At 39.6% G+C, this 26,272-nt stretch overlaps 1 protein-coding gene and 1 pseudogene across 2 annotated transcripts in view; both read left to right on the forward strand.

Moving 5' to 3' along the window:
* Positions 1-26,272, forward strand: part of ROCK1 (Rho associated coiled-coil containing protein kinase 1) — a 144,523-nt gene that overhangs the window by 110,678 nt on the left and 7,573 nt on the right. For both annotated transcript variants that reach the window (NM_001082367.1, XM_051851073.3), the window contains 8 exon segments: positions 5,553-5,647; positions 7,926-8,091; positions 10,927-11,020; positions 11,342-11,430; positions 14,045-14,233; positions 14,967-15,126; positions 22,830-22,900; positions 23,095-23,183. In NM_001082367.1, coding sequence (NP_001075836.1) covers positions 5,553-5,647; positions 7,926-8,091; positions 10,927-11,020; positions 11,342-11,430; positions 14,045-14,233; positions 14,967-15,126; positions 22,830-22,900; positions 23,095-23,183 — 953 coding nt within the window.
* On the forward strand, positions 311-1,172 carry LOC138844041 (death effector domain-containing protein pseudogene; annotated as a pseudogene).

Raw genomic sequence — 26,272 nt, forward strand, 5'->3', positions numbered from 1 at the left:
AATGTGACAAAAGAAGTTGGATTATTTTATGTGAACTATGATTATTTTTCAAATTACTCTGTAGAGATTTTTCCTCCCTTTTAATCCCTATCTGTATTTTATTATGAATCTGAGTTCATGGTCTATTTAAATTATGAAGAAATGACCCTTTTTGTGCAAATATTTCCAGAATTGCTGTCAAACTAAAGGTGAAAATAAACCACTATTAAGGGTTCTGTTTTCATATTAGCAAGCTTTAATTAAAATGCCAGAGTTGGGGCTTGGGAAAGAAGGTAAAGGAAGAGGTAGTGGTAACATCCTTCCTGAGAACTTCCAAAAAGAGAGGTGACTGGACACTGTGAATACAATAGGGATTACAGCTGCTGAGCAGGGATTCTGGAAAACACTGCATACCTGAACCCTCAGCATGGTGGGCCAAAAGCTACACATAGCCAGAAGAGTATGGGTAAACAGGAATATGGCTTATATAGCCCATACCATGTGTTTGAAATCTTGACACATAGAGAAATGCATATGCTTTCTTCCCTCATTGTTGATGTCTTTGATGACCACAGCTTGGGCTCATCCAGAATGGACATGATTTCTTATTGGTGCTGGAGTGCCTGGACTGTTATTCTACAAGTAATTCTCATTAGGTGATGTGGCTACTGTACATCATCACTCACCATGACTTACTGCCCTGTGTCACCCTTAAGAGGAGATGGTCTGTGTGCTCTGATCTTGTAGACAAGTATCTGGAAGAGACATCAATTAGCTATGTGATGCCCAGAGCCCTCATTGATCCAAAACTAAGTTCTCCCTGGCCCCCTTAAACAATACCTTCCCACTGTCCTGTGGTGTGGTGTCCCACCTTGAGTCCTCAGATACATAGCAAATGGCCAACCTGAAGGAGAGCCATTCTTGGGAGCCATCACAAACACTATTAGTCAATGACACCAGATCCCAAGGAAAAACAGACATGTGACATTATACTGCACATTCAGGGTAAATACTGCCAGTGTGAGACTGTTCTGCAGGGCAACATCTTTAACAATCCAGACTGAGGCCAGTACTGTGGTGCAGTAGGTTAATCCTCTACCTGCAGCACTGGCATCCCATATGAACGCTGGTTCTGCTCCTGACTGCTCTTCTTCTTCTTCTTTTTTTTTTTTTTTTTTTTAAGATTTATTTATTTGAAAGGCAGAGTTACAGAGGGACAGAGGCAGGGACAGAAATAGAGGTCTTCCATCCACTGGTTCACTCCCCAGATGGCCACAACAGCTGGAGCTGTACCAATCCAAAGGCAGGAGCCAGGCACTTCCTCCAGGTCTCCCATGTGGGTGCAGGGGCCCAAGGACTTGGGCCACCCTCCACTGCTTTCCCAAGCCACAACAGAGAGCTGGATCGGAAGTGGAGCAGCCAGGTCTTGTACTGGTGCCCATATGGGATGCCAGCCTGCAGGCAGCAGCTTTACCTGCTTCGCCACAGTGCTGGCCCCCTGCTCTTCTGATCCAGCTCTCTGCTCTGGCCTGGGAAAGCAGTAGAAGATGGCCCAAGTGATTGGGCCCCTACACCCATGTGGGAGAACTGGAAGAAGCTCCTGGCTTATGGTTTCAGATTGGCCATCCTCTGTTCATCTTCTAATAAACATGACTTTCTGATTTTTTTGTGTCTCTTGCCTTACCAGATCATCATTGGAATATTTCTAAATTTGAAAAAAAAATTCAATAGTGTTGAAAATTATTTCCCTGAGAGTAAATTAACCTTCATTTTTGAAAATATGTACTACTGACTTCTGCAAACTGGTGTATAGTATCCTATACACTTTCTTGTTAACATGCTTCCACAGAGCATGGTGATCATGTTTCTCCAAACTTGTGGATAAATGTCAGATGATTTATGGTGGTTCCTATGGATTCTTTATTTTTGCCTCTATAAATTAATAGAAAACCTGACCCTGTCACTTAGTTCTGATTTATTCTGTTGCTTGAGAGGATTCAGTTAAATATTCAGTTTGGTAACTGTTATAAGCCAAATTTCAATTTTTTTTAAAGATTTATTTATTTGTTTATTTATTTGAAAATCAGAGTTACACAGAAAGAGGAGAGGCAGAGAGAGAGGTCTTCCATCCGCTGGTTCACTCCCCAGATGGGCGTTAACGGATGGAGCTGCACCTGTCCGAAGCCAGGAGCCAGGAGCTTCTTCCTGGTCTCCCACGCAGGTGCAGGGGCCCAAGTCCTTGGGCCATCTGCTGCTGCTTTCCCAGGCCATAGCAGAAAGCTGGATCAGAAGAGGAGCAGCCGGGACTAGAACCAGTGCCCATATGGGATGCTGGTGCTTCAGACCAGGGCATTAACCCACTGCACCACAAAGCTGGCCTCTCAGATTTATTTTTAATCTGGACTTTAAAGTCAGATTTTTTTCTTTTCATTCAGTTGTTGAATACTCATATAGATTTCATTATATGGAACCAAACTAGAACAGGCCTTCACTCTTCCTTCATTTGTTTTCCCATAGAAATTTATTTTTCCTCTTCAGAAGTGCTAATTCTCAGAAGGATAATTAAATGTACACCATAAAAGTAGTTCTCCACAGGTATTTGCTGATCCTTACTAATTTTTTTCTTCTCCTTTTAAGCTAAAACCACTAGTTAAAAAGAAAGAAAAATAGACATCAGAACTGGAAGTTTACTCTGTAACTCCAGCATCCAACATAATATGGGTTTGAGCTGATCTGTTGATGCATTTGTCAAAAGCTTAGTGAATATTGTGTGAATCATGGTTCATAAGAGTATCTTTTTCATATGCTAATAGAACATCTGATAAAATTACTGGTGGGTATTTTTTGTATTCCTCAACCACCCACTCTATTCCAGTCATCAAAAGTAAAGTGTTGAGGCCGGCACTATGGCACAGGGAATTAAGCCATTGTCTTCAGTGGCAGAATCTCATATGGACCAGTTCAAGTCTCAGCTGCTTAACTTCTTTTTTTATTTTATTGTATTTTATTTTATTTTATTTTATTTTTTGACAGGCAGAGTGGACAGTGAGAGACAGAGAGACGGAGAGAAAGGTCTTCCTTTGCCGTTGGTTCACCCTCCAATGGCCGCCGCGGCCAGCGCGCTGCAGCCGGCGCACCGCGCTGATCCGATGGCAGGAGCCAGGTACTTCTCCTGGTCTCCCATGGGGTGCAGGGCCCAAGCACTTGGGTCATCCTCCACTGCACTCCCTGGCCACAGCAGAGAGCTGGCCTGGAAAAGGGGCAACCGGGACAGAATCCGGTGCCCCTACCGGGACTAGAACCCAGCGTGCTGGCGCCGCAAGGCGGAGGATTAGCCTAGTGAGCCGCGGCGCCGGCCATCAGCTGCTTAACTTCTAATCTGGATCCTGGCTATTGTGCCTCGGAAAGCAGTGCAGAATGGCCCAAGTGCCTGGGCTCTGCACCCATGTGGGAGACTAGGATGAACCTCCTAGCTCCTGGCTTCAGCCTGGCCCAACTCTGGTCATTGTAGCCATTTGGGAAGTGAATCAGTGGATGAAGATCTCTCTCTTCTGTGTCCCTCCCTCTCTGTCTCTGTAACTCTCTTGAATAAATAAATCTTTTTTACAAATAATTGTGTATTTTTAACATTATTCACATGAAGAATTTATCTTTGGGGCTGGCATTGTGGAATAGTAGGTTAATCTTCTGTCTGTGACACCAGCATCCTCTATGGGGGCTGGTTCGAGACTCAGCTGCTCCACTTCCAATCCAGCTCTCTGCTAATGTGCCTAGGAAAGTAGCAGAAGATGGCCCAAGTGCTTGGGCCGGGCACCTGCACCCACATGGGAGACCCAGAAGAATCTCCAGGATCCTCAGCTTTGGACTGGCACAGCCTTGCCCATTGTAGCTATTTGGGGAGTGAACCAGTGGATGGAAGATATGTCTCTCTCTTTCCCTCTCTCTCTGTAACTCTGCCTTTCAAATAAATCTTTAAAAAGATTTTGTCTTTTATTTTTTTATATTAGTTAATTAATTGGAGGGCAGATAGGAAGACAGACAGGTCATTGGTTCACTCCTCAAATGCCCACAGTGAGCCAGGACTGGATTGGGCCAAACGTGAGAGAGCCAGGATCTCAATGTAGGTCTCCCATGTGAGTAGCAGGAGCCACATTACTTGAACCATCACTGATGCTTCCCAAGATTTGCAGTAGCAGGCAGCTGAAGTCAGAAGCCAGAGCCAGGAAATTAACCCAGCTACTTGGGATATGAGGAAATGGGCATCTTACCTGCTACACTAAACACCCACTCCAAGAATTGATCTTTCATTCATTGGAAAGGAAGAGAGACAAAGATAAAGAGATCTTTTATCTGCTAACTCACTCCCCAGATGCCCACAATAGCCAATACTGGCCATCACCCAAGCCAGGGGCCCAAAACTCGGTCTAAGTCTCCCACATGAGTGGCAGGGACCCAGCTACTTGAGCCATCACTGCTGCCTGCCAGGGTATGCATTATTGAAAGCAAAGGTAGGTCTCAAACACAGGTACTCTACTTTGGGATGCAGGTATCCCAAGTAGCAGCCCAACTTCTGTACCAGATCCCCATCCCAAGAATCAATCTTTTAAATCTTAGCACTTGCTAAGTTTCTTCAGTGGTTTACCAAATGATATAATTTGTTATATAATTTATTAAACTATAGTTTAAAATTGTTCTTCCTTTAAGAATATAATTCAGTAAGTTGACAAATGTATACATTTATATGACCATCACCATACTCAACATGTAAAACAGTTTCTTCTCCACAAAAAATTTCCGTTTGACCCTTTGTAGTCACTCTTCCCAACTCACTTCCATGCATCAGCAAAAATTTACTTGCTTTCTCTCACTATTGATTATTTTCAATTTTTTCTAGAATTTCACATAAATGGAATCATGCAATTTTAGCACCTGGCTGGTTTCTTTTCTTTTTTTTAATTTTTATTTTTATTTTTTTATTAATTTGAGAGAGAGAGAGAGAGAGAACATAGCTAGAGAGAACATTCCCCACTGCTGTTTCATTCCCAAATACCTACAGTGGCCAGAGATGATCAAGACCAAAACCAGGAGCTAGGGACTCAATACAGGTTCCCCATTTTGGTGGCAGGAAACCGCTTGAGTCATTACTCAGGCTTCTCAGAGTCTGTATTGGCAGGAAGTTAGGGCCAGGAATGGAATCCAGGCTCTGCAGTGTGGGACGAAGGCGTCTTAACTGCTAAACTGAACACCTACCCCAACACCTAGTTTCATTCAGTATAAATGTCTTATTTATTATGTTATGTGAATAAGTAGTTGATTCCTTTTTGTTGCTGAGTAGCATGGATACAACACAATTTTTTAAGCACATGTGCTGATGGATATATGGACTATTTCCAGTTTGGAGTTGCTATAAATAACATTGTAATGAAAACTGATATTTGTGGACACATCTGCATTTTTGTCATCAGTAAACACTTGGGAGTGAAATTGTTGCATCATGTTAATTGTCTAAGAAATTGCTGAGCTATTTTTAACCTACGATAAACATTTATATGTTCTTATCACTTGTTTTCCAGACACTTTATAAAACTCAGGTAAAGGAACTTAAAGAAGAAATTGAAGAAAAGAACAGAGAAAATTTAAAGAAGATACAAGAACTACAAAATGAAAAGTATGTCCATTTTTACAGGAATCCGTTCAAGACATTCTTTTATTTTTTTTTTTTTAAGATTTATTTATTTTAAAGGCAAACTTGGAGAGACAGAGCGATCTTCTATCCTCTGGTTCACTCCCCAAATGGCCGCAATAACCAGGGCGAGACTAGGCAGAAGCCAGGAGCCAGAAGCTTCTTCTGGATCTCCTTCGTGGGTGCAGGGGCCCAAGGATTTGGGCCATATTCTGCTGCTTTCTCAGTTGCAATAACAGGGAGCTGTATAGGAAGTGAAGTAACCAGGACTCAATCTGGCATCCATTTGGGATGCCAGTGCTGTGGTGGTGGCTTTTACTCGCTATATCAGAACGCTGGCCCCAGTTCAAGGCATTCTTAATTTTAAGTTGAAAGTGTGCCATTATTCTGATGGAAATAGTATAGCTTTTTTTGAAAAGTTTTACTTTTTTTTTTAATTTATGTATTTGAAAAACACAGAGACAGAGAAGACAGACACAGGCAAAGAGATCTCCTATCAGCTGATTAACTCCCCAACTATCTACAACAGCCTGGGCTGGGTCAAGCCAAAGCCAGGAACCAGAAACTCAATCTAGGTCTCCCATGTGTGTGACAGGGACCCAACTTCCTGGGCCATCAACTGCTGCATTATGGTGTCCTTTAGCCATATGAAGGAATTGGATACAGAACTGGAACTCAAATCTAAGCACTTGGATATGTGATGTAAGCGTCCCAAGTGGCATGCTAACTGCTACACCAAAATGCCTGCCCCAATATTTATTTGGTTGATTCACTTGATTTTACCTAAAAGCCCAAGAAGCAATTTATTGGGCTAATTCAGAACAAATCAGACCAGCCTGAGAATCATCTTTAGGGTGAAGAAGCTGTAATAAATTAACATTGTAGCAATTAAACAGTCACAGAAATGTGAAAATAACTTTTTTGACAGCAAATTGTTTTCAAAGACATCTTAACTTTCTCAAGCATTTGTCTATATGCAAATAATTATTACTGTGTTCACAAATCATTATTTTAAGTTAGATATTGGTATTGAAGGTCTTTGTTTTAGTAATGAGGCAGGCTATTTTCCATTATATGTGTGGTTAGGGCCTTAGAATGAGAAACCCTTTAAAAGATATATAACAACCTCCTTTTTTTTTTTTTTTTTTTAAGATTTATTTATTTGAAAATCAGAGTTACACAGAGAAAAGGAGAGGCGGAGAGAGAGAGAGAGAGAGAGGTCTTCCATTTGCTGGTTCACTCCCCAGTTGGCTGCAATGGACGGCACTGTGCCGATCTGAAGCCAGGAGCCAGGAGCTTCTTCCAGTTCTCCCATGCTGGTGCAGGGGCCCAAGGACTTGGGTCATCTTCTACTGCTTTCCCAGGCAGTAGCAGAGAGCTGGATCAGTAGTAGAGCAGCTGGGACTTGAACTGGCATCCATATGGAATGCCGACACTGCAGGCGGCTGCTTTACCCGCTATGCCACTGCACCAGCCCCATTTCTAAAAAGTTTTAAAGTGGGTCCAGGGTAAAGCCACCACCTGTAACATCAGCATCCCATATGGGTGCTAGTTAGTGTCCTGGCTGCTCCACTTCTGATTCAGCCTCCTGCTAATGTGCCTGGGGAAGCAGTGGATGATGGCCCCTGCACCACATGGAGACCTAGATGAAGCTCCTGACGTGGCCGTTCTGGGCACCCGGGGAGTGAACCAGCAGAAATTCCCTGGAAGCATTCCCAGAATAGCCTGTAGCGGTTTGCAAATCTGTTTATAAGACTTGATAATCTCATTGAATTTCACAACTGAAAGGGACCTCACAAATAATTTACTCTAATCCTCTAATCTTAACATATTTTATTAAATTGAGCTCCAGGAAGTATAAGTAACTTGCCCAATGTCCCTAGTGATAGAACAGATGTAAGAAGGGCTCAGGTCTGGCCTTCTAATTTAGGAACCATAGACTTTTCCACTGTGCCTGTTTGTCTTCCATTTCAGAAGTTCACAACAAAATCCTTTTCAAAATTAGCCTGCTTGCAAAATGTGAGATGTTAAATTCATATCTTTTATAGAGCATTTACAGTAGACTCAGTGTGTTTTAAGCAGTACAATTGTTAGTTCTTTTTTATCATTTAAAGGTGATTGTTTTTTATAGCATTTGATTAGGTTGAAAAAATGAACTCAATTTTTAATATTAAATATTATTATTTTATAATTATAAATATATATAATAAATATATTATTTAAAATATTAATTTAATTTTAATATCTTAAAATTCTTTTGCAGGGAAACTCTTGCTACTCAGTTGGATCTCGCAGAGACGAAAGCTGAGTCTGAGCAGTTGGCTCGAGGGCTTCTAGAAGAACAGTATTTTGAATTGACCCAAGAAAGCAAGAAAGCTGCTTCAAGAAATAGACAGGAGATTACAGATAAAGATCATGCTGTTAGTCGGGTAAGTGTGATAGTCAAGTAAGTTATATGACTAAAATTAAGTCAAAATACATCTTAAGGTGCTAGGGAAAAATTACTTATACTTTTTATAATCATCAGTCTGTACTTATGTATAAAGTAGTTTATATAATCTAAAACAGTTGTTAATGATTGAAGTTCTTAGTGTATTGGGTGGTTTTCCTTTAATAGGTCTTAGGTTGTATTTTATATGAAGAAATACTTAGCTTAAAATTTAGTTGTTATTTTAACGCATTGCAATTGATATTATGGGCCAAAATTCTGTAAAATTCAAATAAATTATTTTGGGATGAGAAATTATTTGGAGATCATCTACAAATCCATATAAGAACACCAATATTGGAACCAGAGTTGAAGCATACAGGGTAAAGCTGCCAACTACAGTGCTGGCATCCCATATGGGTGCCAGTTCCAGTCCTGGCTGTTCCAATTCTGATCTAGTTCCCTGCTAATGCACCTGGGAAAGCAGCAGAAGATGACCCAAGTATTTGGGCCCCTGCACCCATGTGAGAGACCTGGAAGAAGCTCCTGACCCCAGGCTTCGAATTAGCCCCGCTTCAGCTGTTGTGGCCATGTGGGGAGAAAACTAGTGGATGGAAGATATCTCTCTCTCCCCACCCCTGCTCCATCTCTCTCTCTCTTTGTAACTCTGCCTTTCAAATAAATAAAAAATCTTAAAAAAAAAAAAAAGACTACAAATACTGTAAATAATTTATTCCTGTGGTTTATATTATTAGCTATATAAAATGAAAATTTAAGTTGATTTGCAAATTTTTTAAACCATGCATACAAGTAGTCTTCAAAAGGTATCTTCTTAAAAACTTTCATTATTTATTTTACTTGCTTGAAAAGTAGACCGAGTGAGAGATAGACAGAGCCCCCCTATCTGCCTCATTTCCCAAATAACCTGCAACAGCTAGGGCTAGACCAGGCCAAAGCCAGGAGCTGGGAATTCAATCTGAGTCTCTGATAATGGGTGGCAGAGACCCCGCTACTTAAACCATCACATAGTTTCCCAAAGTGCACATTAGCAGGAAGCTGGAGCTAGAGGAGAAATAGACTTGAATTTAGGGTCTGCAATTTGGGATGCAAGCATCCAAAGCAGTCTCAACTGCCACACCAAATGCCTGCCCCAGATTTATCTTTTGATTTGTGTTTCCTTGAACTCTTTTAAGTACCCTCATAGACTTAAAAGACCAAAAAAATGAGTTAAGAGCAATTTTTTCTTTTGAAGTCAGTAAGTGCTCTGATGTAAGCAGACTTGGGTTCAAATACCAACTTTGTCTCTAAAAAGTTATGGTTCTTGGCAAGTTGTTTTGACTTCTCCAAGCCTCAGCTTGCATGTTTATAAAATAGAAATAGGGGCCAGGGTTGAGGCACAACATGTTAAGCTGCTGTTTGTGATGGCATCCCTTATTAGAGTGCTGGTTCAAGTCCTGGCTGCTCTGCTTCTGATCCAGCTCCCTGAAGATGGCCTGAGTGCTTAGGCTTCTGTCACCCATGTGGTAGGCCTGGATGGGGTTCTGGGTCCTGGCTTCAACCTGGCCCAGAAGTAGCCATTGTGGCCATCTGGGGAGTAAACCAGCAGATGAAAGATCTCTGTCTCTCTGTCTTTTCTTCCCTCCCTCCCTCCTTCTCTCTCACAAATAAATTAATATTTAAATGTATATATAGGGGTTGGCATTGTGGCATAGTAGGTTAAGCCTCTGCCTGTGGTGCCGGCATCCCATGTGGGTGCTGGTTCATGTCTGGCTGCTCCTCTTCTGATCCAGCTCTCTGTTAATGGCCTGGGAGAGCAGTGAAGGATGGCCCAAGTGCTTGGCCCTCTGCATGCATGTGGGAAAACTGGAAGAAGCTCCTGGCTCCTGGCTTTAGATTGGCCTAGCTCTGGTTGTTGCAGCCATTTGGGGAGTGAACTGGCGGGTGGAAAACCTCTCTTTCTTTTCTGTCCCTCCCTCTCTCTCTAATTCTGCCTCTCAAATAAATAATCTTTTTAAAAAATATATGTGTAGATTATATATATAATAGAAATAATACCTATTCCACATGAATGTTACAAGGATTAAATGAAATCATGTAAATAGAATGAGCAATAAATATATTACTAAAAGTAACTTGTCAGTAAATGTTTTTATTTTCATTTTCATCATCACTGTTGATATGAGGCCCAGAAAAATTTTGACTTGCATGGGATCACATAACAGGTTACTGGCAGAGCTAAAACTAAAATCAAATTTCCTAATTTCTGGTCTGGCTCTCTTTCCATTATATTTTATTCCCTTTCATTCATATATATGTGTACTGAAATAATTTTGGAACATTAAAAAGTGTTCTAAAATGTTTTAAATTTAATTATAGCCATGTGTTTTAAACTGGAGACCAGGCAGTTTCTTTTTCTTTCTTAAGATGTATTTATTTGAGAGGCAGAGTTAGAGAGAGAGAGAGACAGAGAGGTCTTCCATCCAGTGGTTCACTCCCCAAATGTCCACAATGGCCAGAGCTGGGCCGATCTGATGCCAGGAACCAGGAGCTTTTTCCAAGTCTCCTACATGGGTGCAGGGGCCCAAGCACTTGGGCCATCTTCTACTGCTTTGCCAGGTACATTAGCAGGGAGCTGGATCAAAGTGGACCAGCTTGGACTTATACCAGCAACCATATAATGAACTATGCCATAGCACCGGCCACTGGGCAGTTTCTATAGTGAAGCAATACCTGACTTATCCTCATCTATAGAAAATTTGCAGTATTATTTTAAACGTATTGCTTTAATTATGATAATAGCAAAGAGACCATAATTTAAACTTTTATGTGTTTTCAGCTTGAAGAAACAAACAGCATCCTAACCAAAGATATTGAATTGTTAAGAAAAGAAAATGAAGAGCTAACTGATAAAATGAGGAAGTCAGAGGAAGGTATGTAGCTTTCTTAAAATCATATTATCAAATTAAGTTCAGTAATTAATATTTAGCTGATGGTGTTATGCATTAGACTTTTGCAGTATCTGTTTTCATATGTGATATAATTTTCGTAGCCTTAAGAATTATCTTAATAATGTTACTGAAAGTTAACTTTATTATATGTGTATGTGGTATATGTATGTGGTATATCTACGTGTATGTGGTATATTTACATATATGTGGTATATTCTAGTTTGCATAATTGAGAACATTATTGGTTTGGAATACAGAGGTATTAAATGCCATACGGTAACACTTTATATAATTGATTGACAGAATATAAATTACAGAAAGAGGAGGAAATCAGTAATCTTAAGGCTACCTATGAAAAGAATATCAATACGGAACGAACCCTTAAAACACAGGTATATATGTTTTCAACCTTTTATATGTTTGTGTTTGAGTATCATATATTTAGAGAGTTAATTGCCCCTTATGCAGATTTAAAAAAACTGAAAATCCAAGGTTCAAGATTTTCTTTAATTAATTAATTAATTTATTTTTTTGACATGCAGAGTTAGACAATGAGAGAGAGACAGAGAGAAAGGTCTTCCTTTTTCCGTTGGTTCACCCCGCCAATGGCCGCTGTGGCTGGCGCTCTGCAGCCGGCACACCGCGCCGATCCAAAGCCAGGAGCCAGGTGCTTCCTCCTGGTGTCCCATGCGGGTGCAGGGCCCAAGGACCTGGGCCATCCTCCACTGCACTCCCGGGCCACAGCAGAGAGCTAGACTGGAAGAGGAGCAACCGGGACAGAATCCGGCACCCCATCCGGGACTGGAACCTGGTGTGCCGGCACCGCAAGTGGAGGATTAGTCTAGTGAGCCATGGCGCTGGCCCAAGATTTTCTTTAGAATTAATAAATTCTGTCCTCACTAAGCATGGAAGACTTGGGAATATGATTTCAGTTAAGAAACCTAGCTTGTTTAGTAATTTGATAAAAAATATGTATTAGATTGTACAGAAGGCTTGTATTGACAGGAGGAAAACTTAGTGAAGAGAAGACACCCTGAAGTCAGGAGATTTAGAAATAAGTAAGAAATTTTAGGAATAGATGTTTCATTTTGTTTTGTATTTGTCATGCATCTAGACCAGATTGTTTTTCCATTAAACTTGGTAACCATGTTATTCAGTTCAAATTTTTCATAAGCTTCTAAGTACTTCAGCTGATTTCTCTAGTAAGCAAAATATTTTCTAGTTTTTATTGAGTGACTTTAATGACCTTACCACTATATTACTCTCTCTCATCAGTCTGTCATGTTGCAACTAATCTTTAAAAAATAGACTTAATAGCTGTTGAAGATCTCTCAGTGAAGTTTTTACTTATCTTTATACCAAGACAGAAGGAGGCTCTACATTACTAAATGGAATCTTATCTATATGGAAATGGTGGTGGTTAAGGCTTTGTTCTTTTTTTTTTTTTTTTTTTTTTTTTTTTTTTTTATTTTTGATAGGCAGAGTGGACAGTGAGAGAGAGAGACAGAGAGAGAAAGGTCTTCCTTTGCCGTTGGTTCACCCTCCAATGGCCGCCGCTGCAGCCGGCGCACCGCGCTGATCCGATGGCAGGAGCCAGGATCCAGGTGCTTTTCCTGGTCTCCCATGGGGTGCAGGGCCCAAGCACCTGGGCCATCCTCCACTGCACTCCCTGGCCATAGCAGAGAGCTGGCCTGGAAGAGGGGCAACCGGGACAGAATCCGGCGCCCCGACCGGGACTAGAACCCGGTGTGCCGGCGCCGCAAGGTGGAGGATTAGCCTATTGAGCCACAGCGCCGGCTCGTTTTGTTCTGTCTTAATGGAAAAAATATATTTACTCTTTTTTTTCTTTACATTACTGAAGAATAATAAATATGTCACGGCTTAACGTTTACAGCTTTTGTGCTCATTTTATGTGCTTTTAGTAGTTCTGTTTCATTAATATATATATATATATATATATATATATATTTCTCATCTAGCAAAAGTGAGGTTAGCCTTAACTATTTTTACATTCCTTTTCACATTTTTTTAAAGATTTATTTTATTGAAAGAGTTAACAGAGAGAAGTAGAGACAGAGAGTAAGAGTGAGAGTGAGAGAGAAATTGTCTTTCCCCAAATGGTTGCAACAACCAGAGCTGAGACGATCTGAAGCCAGGACCTTCCTCTGGGTCTCCCATGTGGATGCAGGAGCTCAAGTACCTGGGCCATTCTCCTCTGCTTTCCCAGAAGCATTAGCAGGGAGATGGATTGGAAGTGGAGCAACTGGGACTCAAACCATCACCCATATGGATGCACGCACTGCAGGCTGAGGCTTTAACCCACTGTGCCACAGTGCTGACCACTCCTTTTCACTTTCAAAAGGACCTCAGTGTGGACTAAGCAGCTACCCTCTGCCCCTGCTTTTCAGCTTGTCCAAAGGAAAAGTTCTCTTGGGTCATTTTGCCTGTGTATTGTTTCCTCTGTAATATCATCTCTGATTCTTCTGCTTCGTGTGATTTCTTCTATGCTTATCCAACTCCTTTTTGTCTTTCAACAAACATACGTAGACATGTACAGAGGTACTCCAAGAAGCCATCCCTGGCTTTTCTAAGTCTCAGTTGGGTCCTGTTGCCATAGCACCCTCACCTGCCTCTGTAAAGATTACTGTCTGGCTGTCCTATAAACTTTTTTGTCTATTCACTCCACCAGACTAGGATGCCTTTAATGGATTCATGTATTTTCTATATTTATGTCTAGTATCTATCAGAGTGCTGAATAATTGTTGAATGAGTGACTTTTTGCAAACCTATTCCTTTCCTATATTTGAATAATGAATTAAGTCATTGTTCCTTATGCTTGTGCTACCAATTAATATATCCCAGTTTTCAATAAGTTGCCCTAACTTTCACACACAAAAAAGGTTCTGCTTCCTGATTTTGAAGACAAAAGAAATTATTTTTAGTAGATATTTAAATCAGATGCCTTCAATATAGGTCCCTATTAATAATATTATAATACTTCAATAGGCTGTTAACAAGTTGGCAGAAATAATGAATCGCAAAGATTTTAAAATTGATAGAAAGAAGGCTAATACACAAGATTTAAGAAAAAAAGAAAAGGAAAATCGAAAGCTACAACTGGAACTCAACCAAGAAAGAGAAAAATTCAACCAGATGGTAGTAAAACATCAGAAAGAACTGAATGACATGCAAGCGGTAAGATTTGTGTGTGTATGTATGTACATGAGTGAATCAAGGATTATTTTTTCCAGTTATTACTATATTTATCTGTCACCTATTTATCTTGTTTAGGTTGGATTTTCTTATATAAAATGCTTATTTTAGTTTATACTATTAACAGTTGAATTATTATTATTCTGGTATGAGTCATGTTCTTGAAAGACTAGCCAGATGTGCTATTGCGTATTAGCCATTATTCATGAGTAACTTTTTACCATTCACTTGATTAAAGGTCCTACTATGAGAACACAACCAAAGGTTTGGTCTGTTTGGTTCCAAATGAAAATTGGGATATGTGTGTTGTGATGTTGACTATATCTGGGATAGAGATTTTGTGAACATGGTCTCTGATATTAAGTAGACTTACATTGAAACTTTAACTCTATCATTTATAGTTTTACTATCCTGAGAAGCTTTCTGTACATTTTAAAGTATTTCCTTTGAACCCAGAAGACCAATTTCAACTGCTTTTAACTCTTTTTTTTCCCCTTTTTATTGTGTGTGTGTGCCTTATGTTTTAAAAGAAAAAAAAGTTCTCTTTTAAAGCAAGGAGAAAAGCAGTTTATCTAAGCAACATATTACTGTGCATCAAAATCTGTAATAATAAACATTATGTAGTTTATAGCAAAATTTTAGTATTAGCAATTTATTTATGTTGAAATTACTTGAATTTAATTATTTCTATTTCCTTGGTATTTCTCAATAATAGCAATTGGTAGAAGAATGTACACATAGGAATGAACTTCAAATGCAATTGGCTAGCAAAGAGAGTGATATTGAGCAGTTGCGTGCTAAGCTTTCGGACCTTTCGGATTCTACAAGTGTTGCTAGTTTTCCTAGTGCTGATGAAACTGATGGAAATCTTCCAGGTAAGAGTAATTCCAGTATGTCATTCAATTTTGCTTAAATGTCATTTGGTTTTCTACCTCTTTGCTATTTTGTCCATGGCTCTTTATGAACCTTGCATTTCTGATAGCCAAGCCCTACTGGTAATTGTATACTTAGTGCATTTTATAGAATAAAAGCAGTCATATGCAATTTTAGGCTATTAAAGTAAATCTGAGAAGCTGTATCTGAATAGAAATTTGAAGAGGTTTATGAAGCTATTTTGAGCTACCTAACACCATGGTGAAAGTTGAAGTTGCTGGTGCTGCACCTCTCACTATTTAAACAAAGTTGTACAAGTTTTCACGAGTAGATGCTAGTTCCAGTTACTTGGAAATATCTTACATATTCCTATGCAAAAACTGTGAAGTGTATTTCATAATCAGAACCACAGCAGCCCTATGTATGTATATATATATATATAAAGAGAGAGAGAGAAGCCTACTTAATGTGGTGATAAACTTTAATCAGACTTTGATAGGTTTCAAGTTTGAAGAAATAGGTAAAAGGAGTTGGGCAATGTGTTGAGGGGGAAGGGAGTCAAAGTAGAAAGGAGTGGATAGGACTTTAGACTTTTCTCTGTGTCTTTTCACCCAGTAGAGAATCAATTAAAAAAATAAACACAACCTCATTCTTGGTTCAACTTAGTGTAAGCTCTGTCTTTTTTTAAAAAAGATGAGAAATGTATATATTACAACTTCAATTTAGAAATGAAGTAAATGGAATAAAAATGCATATATAAGTTGGTTAATGTATTACACATTCTTAGTGTGTAATTCCTGAATAATACATGAATAAAAAGATACTTATGAAGCAGCATGCTTGATATTATATGGATTCTATTGTAACAAAGAATACTTGTTTGATGAGAATCTGATGTAAGAAACTTGATAAACTATTTAGAAAATTGCTGTCTTTCTTGGTCATCAAAGTGGAAAGTAAATTCATGTGAATCCTACATTTATTCCTTTTTTTTTTTTTTTAAGATTTATTTATTTATTTGAAAGGCAAAGTTACAGAGAGGCAGAGAGAAAGAGAGAAAGGTCTTCCATTCACTGGTTCACTCCCCAAGTGGCTGCAATGACCAGAGCTGTGCCAGTCTGGAGCCAGGAGCAAGGAGCCAGGAACCAGGAGCCAGGACGTTTCTCCAGGTCTCCCACATGGGTGTAGGGGCCCAAACATTTGGGCCATCTTCCACTGCTTTCCTAGGCCATAGCAGAGAGCCAGATCAGAAGTGGAGCAGCCGGGACTCAAACTGGCGCCCATATGGGATGCTGGCACAGCAGGTGGCAGCTTTACCCACTATGCCACAGCACTGGCCCCAACCCTGCCTTTACTCTTGGCATTGCTGAAAATCAAATATCTGGGAAGTGGTCATTTGGCACAGCAATTAAGATATTACTTGGAATGCCTGCATCCCATATCAGAGTACTTGAGTTCAGGTCCCAGCTCTGCTTCCAAAATGCTTATCCTGGGAGACAGCCAATACTGACTAAAGTACTTGGGTCCCTGTCACCCACTTTGGAGTTCTGAGTTGAGTTCCAGCCCCCTGACTTTGGCCTGGCCCAGTCTTGGCTATTGTGGGCATTTGGGGAGTGAACCAGTGGTTAAAAGTTCATTCATTCTCCCTCCCCACCTAACACCCCTTCAAAGAAAAAGTTTAAATCAGTTATCTGGGAAGGGAGGAATATTTTCTATTATAGTGACCAAGAAATTCCTTAGTATTCCTATTTTTGCTTCTCCAAAATCACCTGCTTATTGAAAAACTTGTAGATATACATCATTGTCAGAGGATCACTTTGGATTTTACCACTGGCTTTAGCTATTGTTTGAACAGTTTTCTAAAAGTTAGACCTAGGGGCTGGTGCTGTGGCGTATTTGGTAAAGCTGCTGCCTGCAGTGTCGGCATCTCATATGGGCACCGGTTTGAGTCCCAGCTGCTCCACTTCCAATCCAGCTCTCTGCTATGGCCTGGGAAAGCAGTGGAAGATGGCCCAAGTCCTTGGGCCCCTGTACCCATATGGGAGACCTGGAGAAGCTCCTGGCTCCTGGCTTCGGATTGGCACAGCTCCGGCCGTTGCGACCATCTAGGAAGTGAACCATCATATGGAAGACTCTCTCTGCCTCTGCCTCTCTGTAACGCTGTCTTTCAAAATAAATCTTAAAAAAAAAAAAAAAAAAAAAGTCAGACCTAATTATCAGTAAGAATATGAGTTTTCAGAAGTATTTGGCGGCCGGCGCTGCGGCTCAATAGGCTAATCCTCCGCCTGTGGTGCCGGCACACCAGGTTCTAGTCCCGGTCGGGGCTCCGGATTCTGTCCCGGTTGCCCCTCTTCTAGGCCAGCTCTCTGCTGTGGCCCAGGAGGGCAGTGGAGGATGGCCCAGGTCCTTGGGCCCTGCACCTGCATGGGAGACCAGGAGAAGCACCTGGCTCCTGGCTTCAGATCAGCGTGATGCACCGGCCGCGGCGGCCATTGGAGGGTGAACCAAGAGCAAAAGGAAGACCTTTCTCTCTCTGTCTCTCTCTCTCACTGTCCACTCTGCCTGTCAAAAAAAAAAAAAAAAGTATTTGGCTACATGCTTTAAGTTGTTGAACTGAAATTGTGGTTTGGATTCCCTCTTCATTAACCCTAAGGTTATTTGTGGAATAAAGAAATTGATTGTGTTTAATATTGATTACAAATCCTGACCAAGTTTTTTTTTTTTTTTTTTTTTTAATCCCTCCTCTTTAACTTTCTTTAATAGTGCTTTTTGTGCACCTTGATTTTCTTTATATTAGGCTAAACATTTCAGAGACTGATACATGCATTACTGGTGAATGCTATTTAGAAGAGATAAGTTGGTAGGACCTTTAGAATAGAAGGTAGTGTTCCATCCTGGGTTATTCGGGAAGAATAAACTAAAGAATTATTGGATAATTTCATTTCAAGATTTAGGTTAGGAATTAATTTAGATGTCAGAATGCTAGCATAATAAATTCACTTAGGAGTCAGTTAGTAAAGAGATTTTAAAATGCTACTTCTGGCTTAATTCTTTTACTTAAAAATTAGTATATATTCAGGAATTTTGTTTTTTCAGATTTTCAAAGCCCAAATTAAGTGAAAGGGAAAAAAATACTGATAGCCATTCTCCATTGCTGTAGAGTGAGACTGATTAAGTGTCTGTTTCCTGGTTAGTGTGTTCTTACTCTTGAAACTTTACAGACATCTCAAGAATGCTGAATCTTGACTTTCATATTGGAAGTAGAAATTAATGGATAATTTTTATCAGTGCTTACTTTCTCTATGTCAGATATTTTGCCAGTTAATTGGCAGTCTGTTAAATATATCATTTATTAGATGCTCAAAAATGATCCACAGCAAATAAAATTCTTTGCAGCTGTATTAAGGAAAATTTGTTAAGAATTTGGATGTTCTTTCTTAACATGAGAAAGTTACATATCATTTAAGTGTCTGAAAGACTTCTTGGGAGTAATAACTAGTGATTGATTTTATTTTAAGTTTATAGACTAATAAGAGGAGGGTTTTGAATAAATTATTTACTCAGAAGTTAAAATAATGGGGCTGGCACCATAGCTCACTTGGTTAATCCTCCACCTGCAGCGCCAGTATCCCAAATGGGCACCAGGTTCTAGTCCTGGTTGCTCCTTTTCTAGTCCAGCTCTCTGCTGTGGCTCGGGAGGGCAGTGGAGGATGGCCCAGGTGCTTGGGCGCCTGCACCCGCATGGGAGATCAGGAGGAAGCACCTGGCTCCTGGCTTTGGATCGGCGCAGTGCCAGCCATAGCGGCCATTTGGGGGGTGAACCAACGGAAGGAAGACCTTTCTCTCTGTCTCTCTCTCTCACTGTTTATCTAAAAAATAAATAAATAAATAAATAAATAACTGACTTTGAAGTGTGAATCTTATTTAGTTCAGTGAGATGATTTTTTAAGTCATTGGGTAGATGAACTGATACTATGACTTCTATTTCTCTTAGATTTCATCATCTTATATAAATATTATAATTTAATTGTCTTTTTTTAAGATTTGTTATTTGAAAGAGTTACAGGGATGGGGAGAAAGAGAAAGGTCGTCCATTCCCTAGTTTGCTCTCCAAATGGCCACAATGACTGGGGCTGTGCCATGCTGAAGCCAGGAGCTGGGATCTTCTGGGTCACCCACGTGAGTGGAAGGGGGTCCAAGCATTTGGGCCAACCTCTACTGCTTTCCCAGGTGCATTAGCAGGGCACTTGATCAGAAAGTGGAGCCAGCCGGGTCTCAAACCCGCACCCATATGGGATGCCAGTATCTCAGGTGACAACTTTACCCACTGTGCCACAATGCTGACCACAGTTTAATTATCATGTACCTCTAGAGCTCATCCTCTAAAATCTTCTCATTGGGCATCTTGTTATTAACTAAGTGGTAGAGAAAAAAAATGTTACATGTCTTTGAAGTTCTTAGTCTCCTTCATTCTCCCTTTGGTTCTGTGGCTGGTCATGGATTAGCATACTGTGTAAATATAAAGATTGCCCTTAGGTTTATAGTTTGCCTACTGCCTAAATTTTTTTTTTAATTATGTGATGTCTTTCCCTTCTCATTCTTTTCCTTTCCTTCTTTTGGAACTGTTGACCTAGATATCTGAAGAGAATATAGTAGATAAAGCATTCAGAAAAACAGTTGGTATCAGCACTTAATTAATACCTATTCTCTCATGAGTTATCTGCGTTATTCTCTTTCCTATCCATGCTGATCTTAGGCTGTGTAACTTAAACCTGTAAATGACGGACTTCCTAGTGTGTTTCCAAGCATTTGAGTGTGTGAGAGTTTCAGACTTTGCCCAAATCATTCAATCAATGATTTGGAGATAATCAGTCCATCTGAATTCTTGACCATGGCTGAAGCCATGATCCAGGAGCTTCATCAGGGTCTCCCACATGGGTAGCAGGGGCCCAAGTACTTGGGCCATCTTCTATTGGAGCAGCCAGGACTCGAACCAGCACCCATATGGGATGTGGCGTATAGGCAGCAGCTTTACCTCCTATGCTACAACATCTCCCAAGTGGGAGAACCAGTGAGGAATTACTAATATTAAACAATCTTAGTTGTATCATCAGATATTAAGACTACTTTTCATTTTAACTGTTCATTGTAGTATTTTACAAAGCACACTTTATGACAAAACCTGTAGTTTTTGTTACTCTAAGGGGAAAATGTTCTAGCAATAAATTTTTTGCTTTTGAAAGATAAATATTTGTGGGGCCAGCATTGTAGAGTAGCTGGTAAAGTCCCTGCCTGAGATGCCAACATACCATATAGGCACCGGTTTTAGAACTGGCTGCTCCCCTTCCAATCCAGCTCCTTGCTAATGTGCCTGGGAAAGTAGTGGAAGATGGCCCAAATGCTTGGGTTCCTTCACCCACATGGGAGACCCAAAATAAGTTCCTGGCTCCTGGATTCAGCCTGGCCCATCAACAGCCATTGCAGCCATTTGGGGAGTGAACCAGTGGATGGACGATTCTCTCTCTCCCTCCTTCCCTCCCTCCCTCTACCCCCTCCCTCCCTTTCCCTCTCTCCGTAACTCTTTCAAATGAGTAAATAAATCTTAAAAAGATAAATGTTTATGAATGATCAAGACACAGTATCAGCCTTCTGCATGTTATTTAATAAGCATCTTCTCTGTCAGATGTCATAAGTTATATAAAACAAATACTAGGATTAGGTCTGTGCTCTCCTCAAAACTTAACAAGAAACTATCTAAGGAAACAAAACATTTAGTGGTGAACTAAATAGCAACAATTTTAAAGAAGTTGGGAGAAATGAGAGATGATCTTGAACTGATAATCTCATTATTTCCTCTACTTCAGCAACTGTGAGGTGGGCATTGACACAGCAGATTAAACTACTGCTTGCTTTGTCTGCATCTCACATCAGAGTGCGAGTTTGAGTCCTGTCTGCTCTGCTTGTAATTTGGCTTCCTACTAGTGCATCTGGGGAGGCAAAAGATGATGGCTCAAGTGATTGGGCTTCTGCCACCCACATGGAAGACCCAGATTGAGTTCCAGGCTCCTATGTTCAGTGTGGCCTAGCTCTGACTGTTGCTGTACATTTAGGGAATGGACCAGTGCGTGGAAGATCCTCTCTCTCTCTACCCCTCCTGTGTGTGTGTGTGTGTGTGTGTGTGTATAAATAACTGTGTTGCTCTGCCTTTCAAGTAGATGAAAATAAACAAACATTAAATGCAATTGCCATAATTTATATGAAGAGGAATAGCATAAGCAAAGGTGTGGAGGCTTTAAGTACACAGTGGAAATTAGAGCAAGAGGATTATTACTTAGTTCAGTTGACTGCATTTTGAGAAAGAATGGTGTTGTACTCTAGAAAAATAAACTCAGAAATTAAAATGTGTGGTTTGAACTCTAGAGCTTTGACAGGTACTGATATGAGTAGCCTTTAGCAAATTAGTTCACCTTACTATACCTTAATCTCTTCATTTGGAAGTGGAGTATGAAAGTAGTATCTATTCTATATTCCTAGGAATCTAATAGCCTGTATTTATGATATTATATATACAAGGTTATATGTCAGATATTACTTATGAAGCATTTGGCAAGTAATGTTACTTACTGTTGTTACTGTAAGATTCAGCTTTATAGCTTTTAAATTATGTGTTGAAGGATTATATACCAGGATTATGGTTTGAGTTAATCTGTCACGTTATAACCTTATTCTTTTAAATTGATTACTTCCCTATTCATTTGCATTTCAGTATAATAAGATGTAGAAATTGAATTTTTATCTCTAATTTCATATAAAATAATCATTTCTAATGGAATCATCTTTATCCTTCAGATATTTATAAGTTAGTTACACTTAAAAAATAAAGATGATTATTATAAAATGCCTTAAGCTAATCACATAAATTCTGGTATGTACAAACTGATTGAAACATTAGCAGTTGACCAATTGAATTCTGTTTTCCTTTACTGTTTGTTAAATTATGCGATTACTGACTTAAATGACTCCACCTGTCATTATTTGGGAAAAAAATTGTAATTGGACTTAGCAATAGAAATTAAACACCCTCCCAATCAAATTTGGACAATTTTATTATAATCATTTTGGGTATTTTACCAAAAAGTTTATCAGAATGTTGTGCTAAGAAAACAAATAAAATGCTTGTCTTTTATTCTTTATATCTAGTTGATTCTGCCTGCATTCCTTATTTATTTATCTTCTATTCTTGTCTTCTGTGAGTAATAGGATACTTCTGTACTTTTGCTTGCTCCTTCTTGTTGTAAATCATGGCTCTGAATTGTTATACTTGCTGCATAATTTTTTTTTCCTTTTTTTGGCTAAGTATTTTTATATGAATGTTAAATTATATTTAAAGTCTTCTATATCATATCCCATTTAAGCTGCAATCCATTCTAGTCTTGCCTGGCTCTTAAAGAATACTGTTACTTCATACTTTTTAAATTGAGTACTAAATGTTCATTTAATGGGAAAAGTGGCTTGGCATTTTTTGTGCAATATTTGAATGGCCATTAAAGTTGATTTGTGTGATTGAAGCATGGAAGAGCAAATGCAGCATTTATTCATTTATTTGTGTTCAGTTGCCTGTTGCTGCATGCTGTCAGATAACTTGTAATAGTTTTTCTTTGTGTTGGAATTTAAGACTCACTGTTATGTATCCTTTTTTTCCCAGAGTCAAGAATTGAAGGTTGGCTTTCTGTTCCAAATAGAGGAAATATTAAGCGATATGGCTGGAAAAAACAGGTACCATGTGCTTAACTTTTTTTCTGATACTTTATATTTTACATTGATGCATAAAGATTGTATTGCCTGTTATATTAGCACTGATTTTAAACTAATATTACATAATCTAGACATAAATGACAAATATTATGCTTATCACTTTAAGCCAATTTAATGTTGCTCTTAGTAACTCTTTTCCTTTTTTCTCATTTCAGTATGTTGTGGTAAGCAGCAAAAAAATTTTGTTCTATAACGATGAACAAGATAAGGAACAATCTAATCCTTCTATGGTACTGGACATAGAGTAAGTTGCCTTTGAATTTTAGGTCAATTGGATGTTCACTTGTGATGATCAATTATGTTCAGACTTACAGTTTAGGTTATATTTTGATTTGTTTAAACAGTGTTATTTACTTTTCTGTTTTTCTTAGCAAACTTAAATATTAATGTTATATTAAGTCTTACCTTAGGATGTGAGGTGGAAACATTGTATACCTGATCCATGTACCCAGAAGACAAATGTCTAAAGTGTTTAGGGGTTTTGGGGTTCAGAGATCATCTCAAATTGTAGGATTCTATAGTCATTGTTAAGAGGAAATGTAAATAAAGATACTTGTTCTTTGTCGGTAGTGTAAATTTTCAAAGGGCCCATGAAAAGTGTATATTTTTTCTTGTTCATTCTAAAACATTGCCTGTGTTACCATAGATGTTGTAGTATGAATAAAGATGAGTAAGTTCCATATTTAAGAAGCTTGCAGACTACCAGTAGAAAAGGTAAAACATGCAACAAAATAGAAATTGCAAGTAAAGTGTAGTTAACTGCTACTCAACAGAAATACAAACTTAAAGTTAAGTATTGCCATTCCTTTAAATACTTGTGGAGTGGGTTGTAGTTAGAATGCAAAATGAACTGAATCAAGTACTAAAAGAGTATTGATTTTTGGAGCCCACCTCTCCTCACCTTTCGTATTATCATTATTATTTGAGAGCCAGATAGACAAATAGAGAGCTGCCATCCACTAGTTCGCTCCTCAAAAGCCCACAGCAGCCAGAACTGCCAGGCTGAAGCTGGGAGCCGGGAACTAAATACAAGTCTCCTACATGGATGTCAGGAACCCTGTCATTTGAGCCATCAAGTTATTGCTGCCTCCCAGGGTCTACAATAGTAGGAAGCTGAACTGGGAGCCAGAGCCAGGACTTGAACCCAGGTCCTCCACTGCAGGTTGTGGGCATCTTCAGTGTTGTCTTAACCAATAGGCCAAACTTTACTACTGTTTCTAATTAAAAAGAAAAAAATTAGGTGTGAAAATTTAAATGATCAGCTTAAGTGGAATAATACATAAACATTAATATGAAAGGCATTGTCTTTCAACTAAGTTTAATTTAGATCGTTTAGGGTTTCTCCCTTTTTATTACTATTTAATTTATTCAGTTCAATCATTTTTGACAATTTTAAAGATCCTTATAAATCACCACCCAGTATAAAATACATTAACTATCACCATAAAAAGCTCATCTATACCGATTTCCAAGGGAAGAAAATGACACTGATCTGATTTCTGTCACTGAGATTAGTTTTTGCCTTTTCTAGAGCTTCATATCAATGGAATTACATTTGTGTACTTTTGTGCCTGGTTTCTTTCACTTAGCCTGGTGTTTTTGAGATTCTTCTGTAGTGCTGCGTGTATTGATTTCTTTTTATTACTGAGTGGTAGTCCATTGAATAAATACAGCACAGTTTATTTATCCATTCTTTTTTTGGTTGACATTTGGGGCTTTTGTAAATGAGACTGCTGTGAATGTTCTTTTTGTTGAATTAACCATCTAATTTCTAATGCATAAATACCTAGGTGTAGAGTCCTGGGTTATCAAGTAGATGTGTGTGTAACTGTTTAAAAATCTACCAAACCGTTCTCAGGCCGGTGCCGCGGCTCAATAGGCTAATCCTCTGCCTGCGGCGCCGGCACCCCAGGTTCTAGTCCTCGTCGGGGCATCGGATTCTGTCCCGGTTGCCCCTCTTCCAGGCCAGCTCTCTGCTGTGGCTCAGGAGTGCAGTGGAGGATGGCCCAAGTGCTTGGGTCCTGCACCTGCATGGAGACCAGGAGAAGCACTTGGCTCCTGGCTTCGGGTCTGCGCGGTGCGCCGGCCACGGCTGCCATTGGCGGGTGAACCAACAGCAAAAGGAAGACCTTTCTCCCTGTCTGTCTGTCTCTCTCTCACTGTCCACTCTGCCTGTCAAACAAACAAACAAACAAACAAAAATCTACCGAACTGTTCTCAACAAATGGTTGCACTGTTTTATTTTCACCAGTAGTCTATGATTTTCAGTTGTTCTACATCTTCTCCATTTGATTATTGTTGGTCTTCTATTTTAGCTAGTCCAGTGAATGTGAAATGCTATTTCATAACCTGCCTTTTTCTCATGATTAATGATGTCAAGAATCTTTTCATGTGTTTGTTGGCCATTATTACATTTTTTCTGATGTGTATTTGAATCTTTTGCCCATATTTAAAATAATGTTGTCTATCTTTCTGATATTAGTTTATAAGAGTTACATATATTCTAGGTAAGAATCCTATGTTAGAAATGCATAGTACAGGCCAGTGCCGCGGCTCCATAGGCTAATCCTCCCCCTGTGGCGCCGGCACACTGGGTTCTAGTCCCGGTCGGAGCGCCGGATTCTGTCCCAGTTGCTCCTCTTCCAGGCAAGCTCTCTGCTGTGGCCTGGGAAGGCAGTGGAGTATGGCCCAAGTGCTTGGGCCCTGCACCTGCATGGGAGACCAGGGGAAGCACCTGGCTCCTGGTTTCGGATTGGCGCAGTGTGCTGGCTGTGGTGTGCTGGCCGCAGCGTGCCGGCCACAGCAGCTATTAGGGGGTGAACCAACAGAAAAAGAAAGACCTTTCTCTGTCTCTCTCTCTCTCTCACTGTCCACTCTGCCTGTCAATAAATAAATAAATAAATAAATAGATAAAAATAAATTTAAAAAAAAGGAAATGAATGGTACAGGCATTGGGCCTGGTGGTTAAGATGCCAACGTCTCATTTCTGAATCTCTGAGTTCAAGATATACCTCTGGCTTCTGACTCTGGCTTCCTGCTAATGCAGACCTTGATGTGGACAGTAGTGAAGTCTCATGTAGTTGGATCCTGCCACTCACATGAGAAACCAGGATTAAGTTCGCAGCTCTTGACTTTGTTCTCAGCCCAGTCCTGGCTGTTGCAGGCATTTGGGGAGTAAACCAGCAGATGGGAGCTCACTTTTTCTCTTTCTGCCCTCAAATTAAAAAAAAATTGTAAATATAATGCAAATATTTTCCAATCTGTGGCTTTCCTAGTCATTTTCTTAGTGGTGCCTTTGAATGAAGATCAATGTATCAAATTTTTAAGTGGTTA

This window comes from Oryctolagus cuniculus, chromosome 10, assembly GCF_051225735.1.
Source record: "Oryctolagus cuniculus isolate XC-2025 breed Fujian yellow rabbit chromosome 10, ASM5122573v1, whole genome shotgun sequence".
Lineage (NCBI taxonomy): Eukaryota > Metazoa > Chordata > Mammalia > Lagomorpha > Leporidae > Oryctolagus > Oryctolagus cuniculus.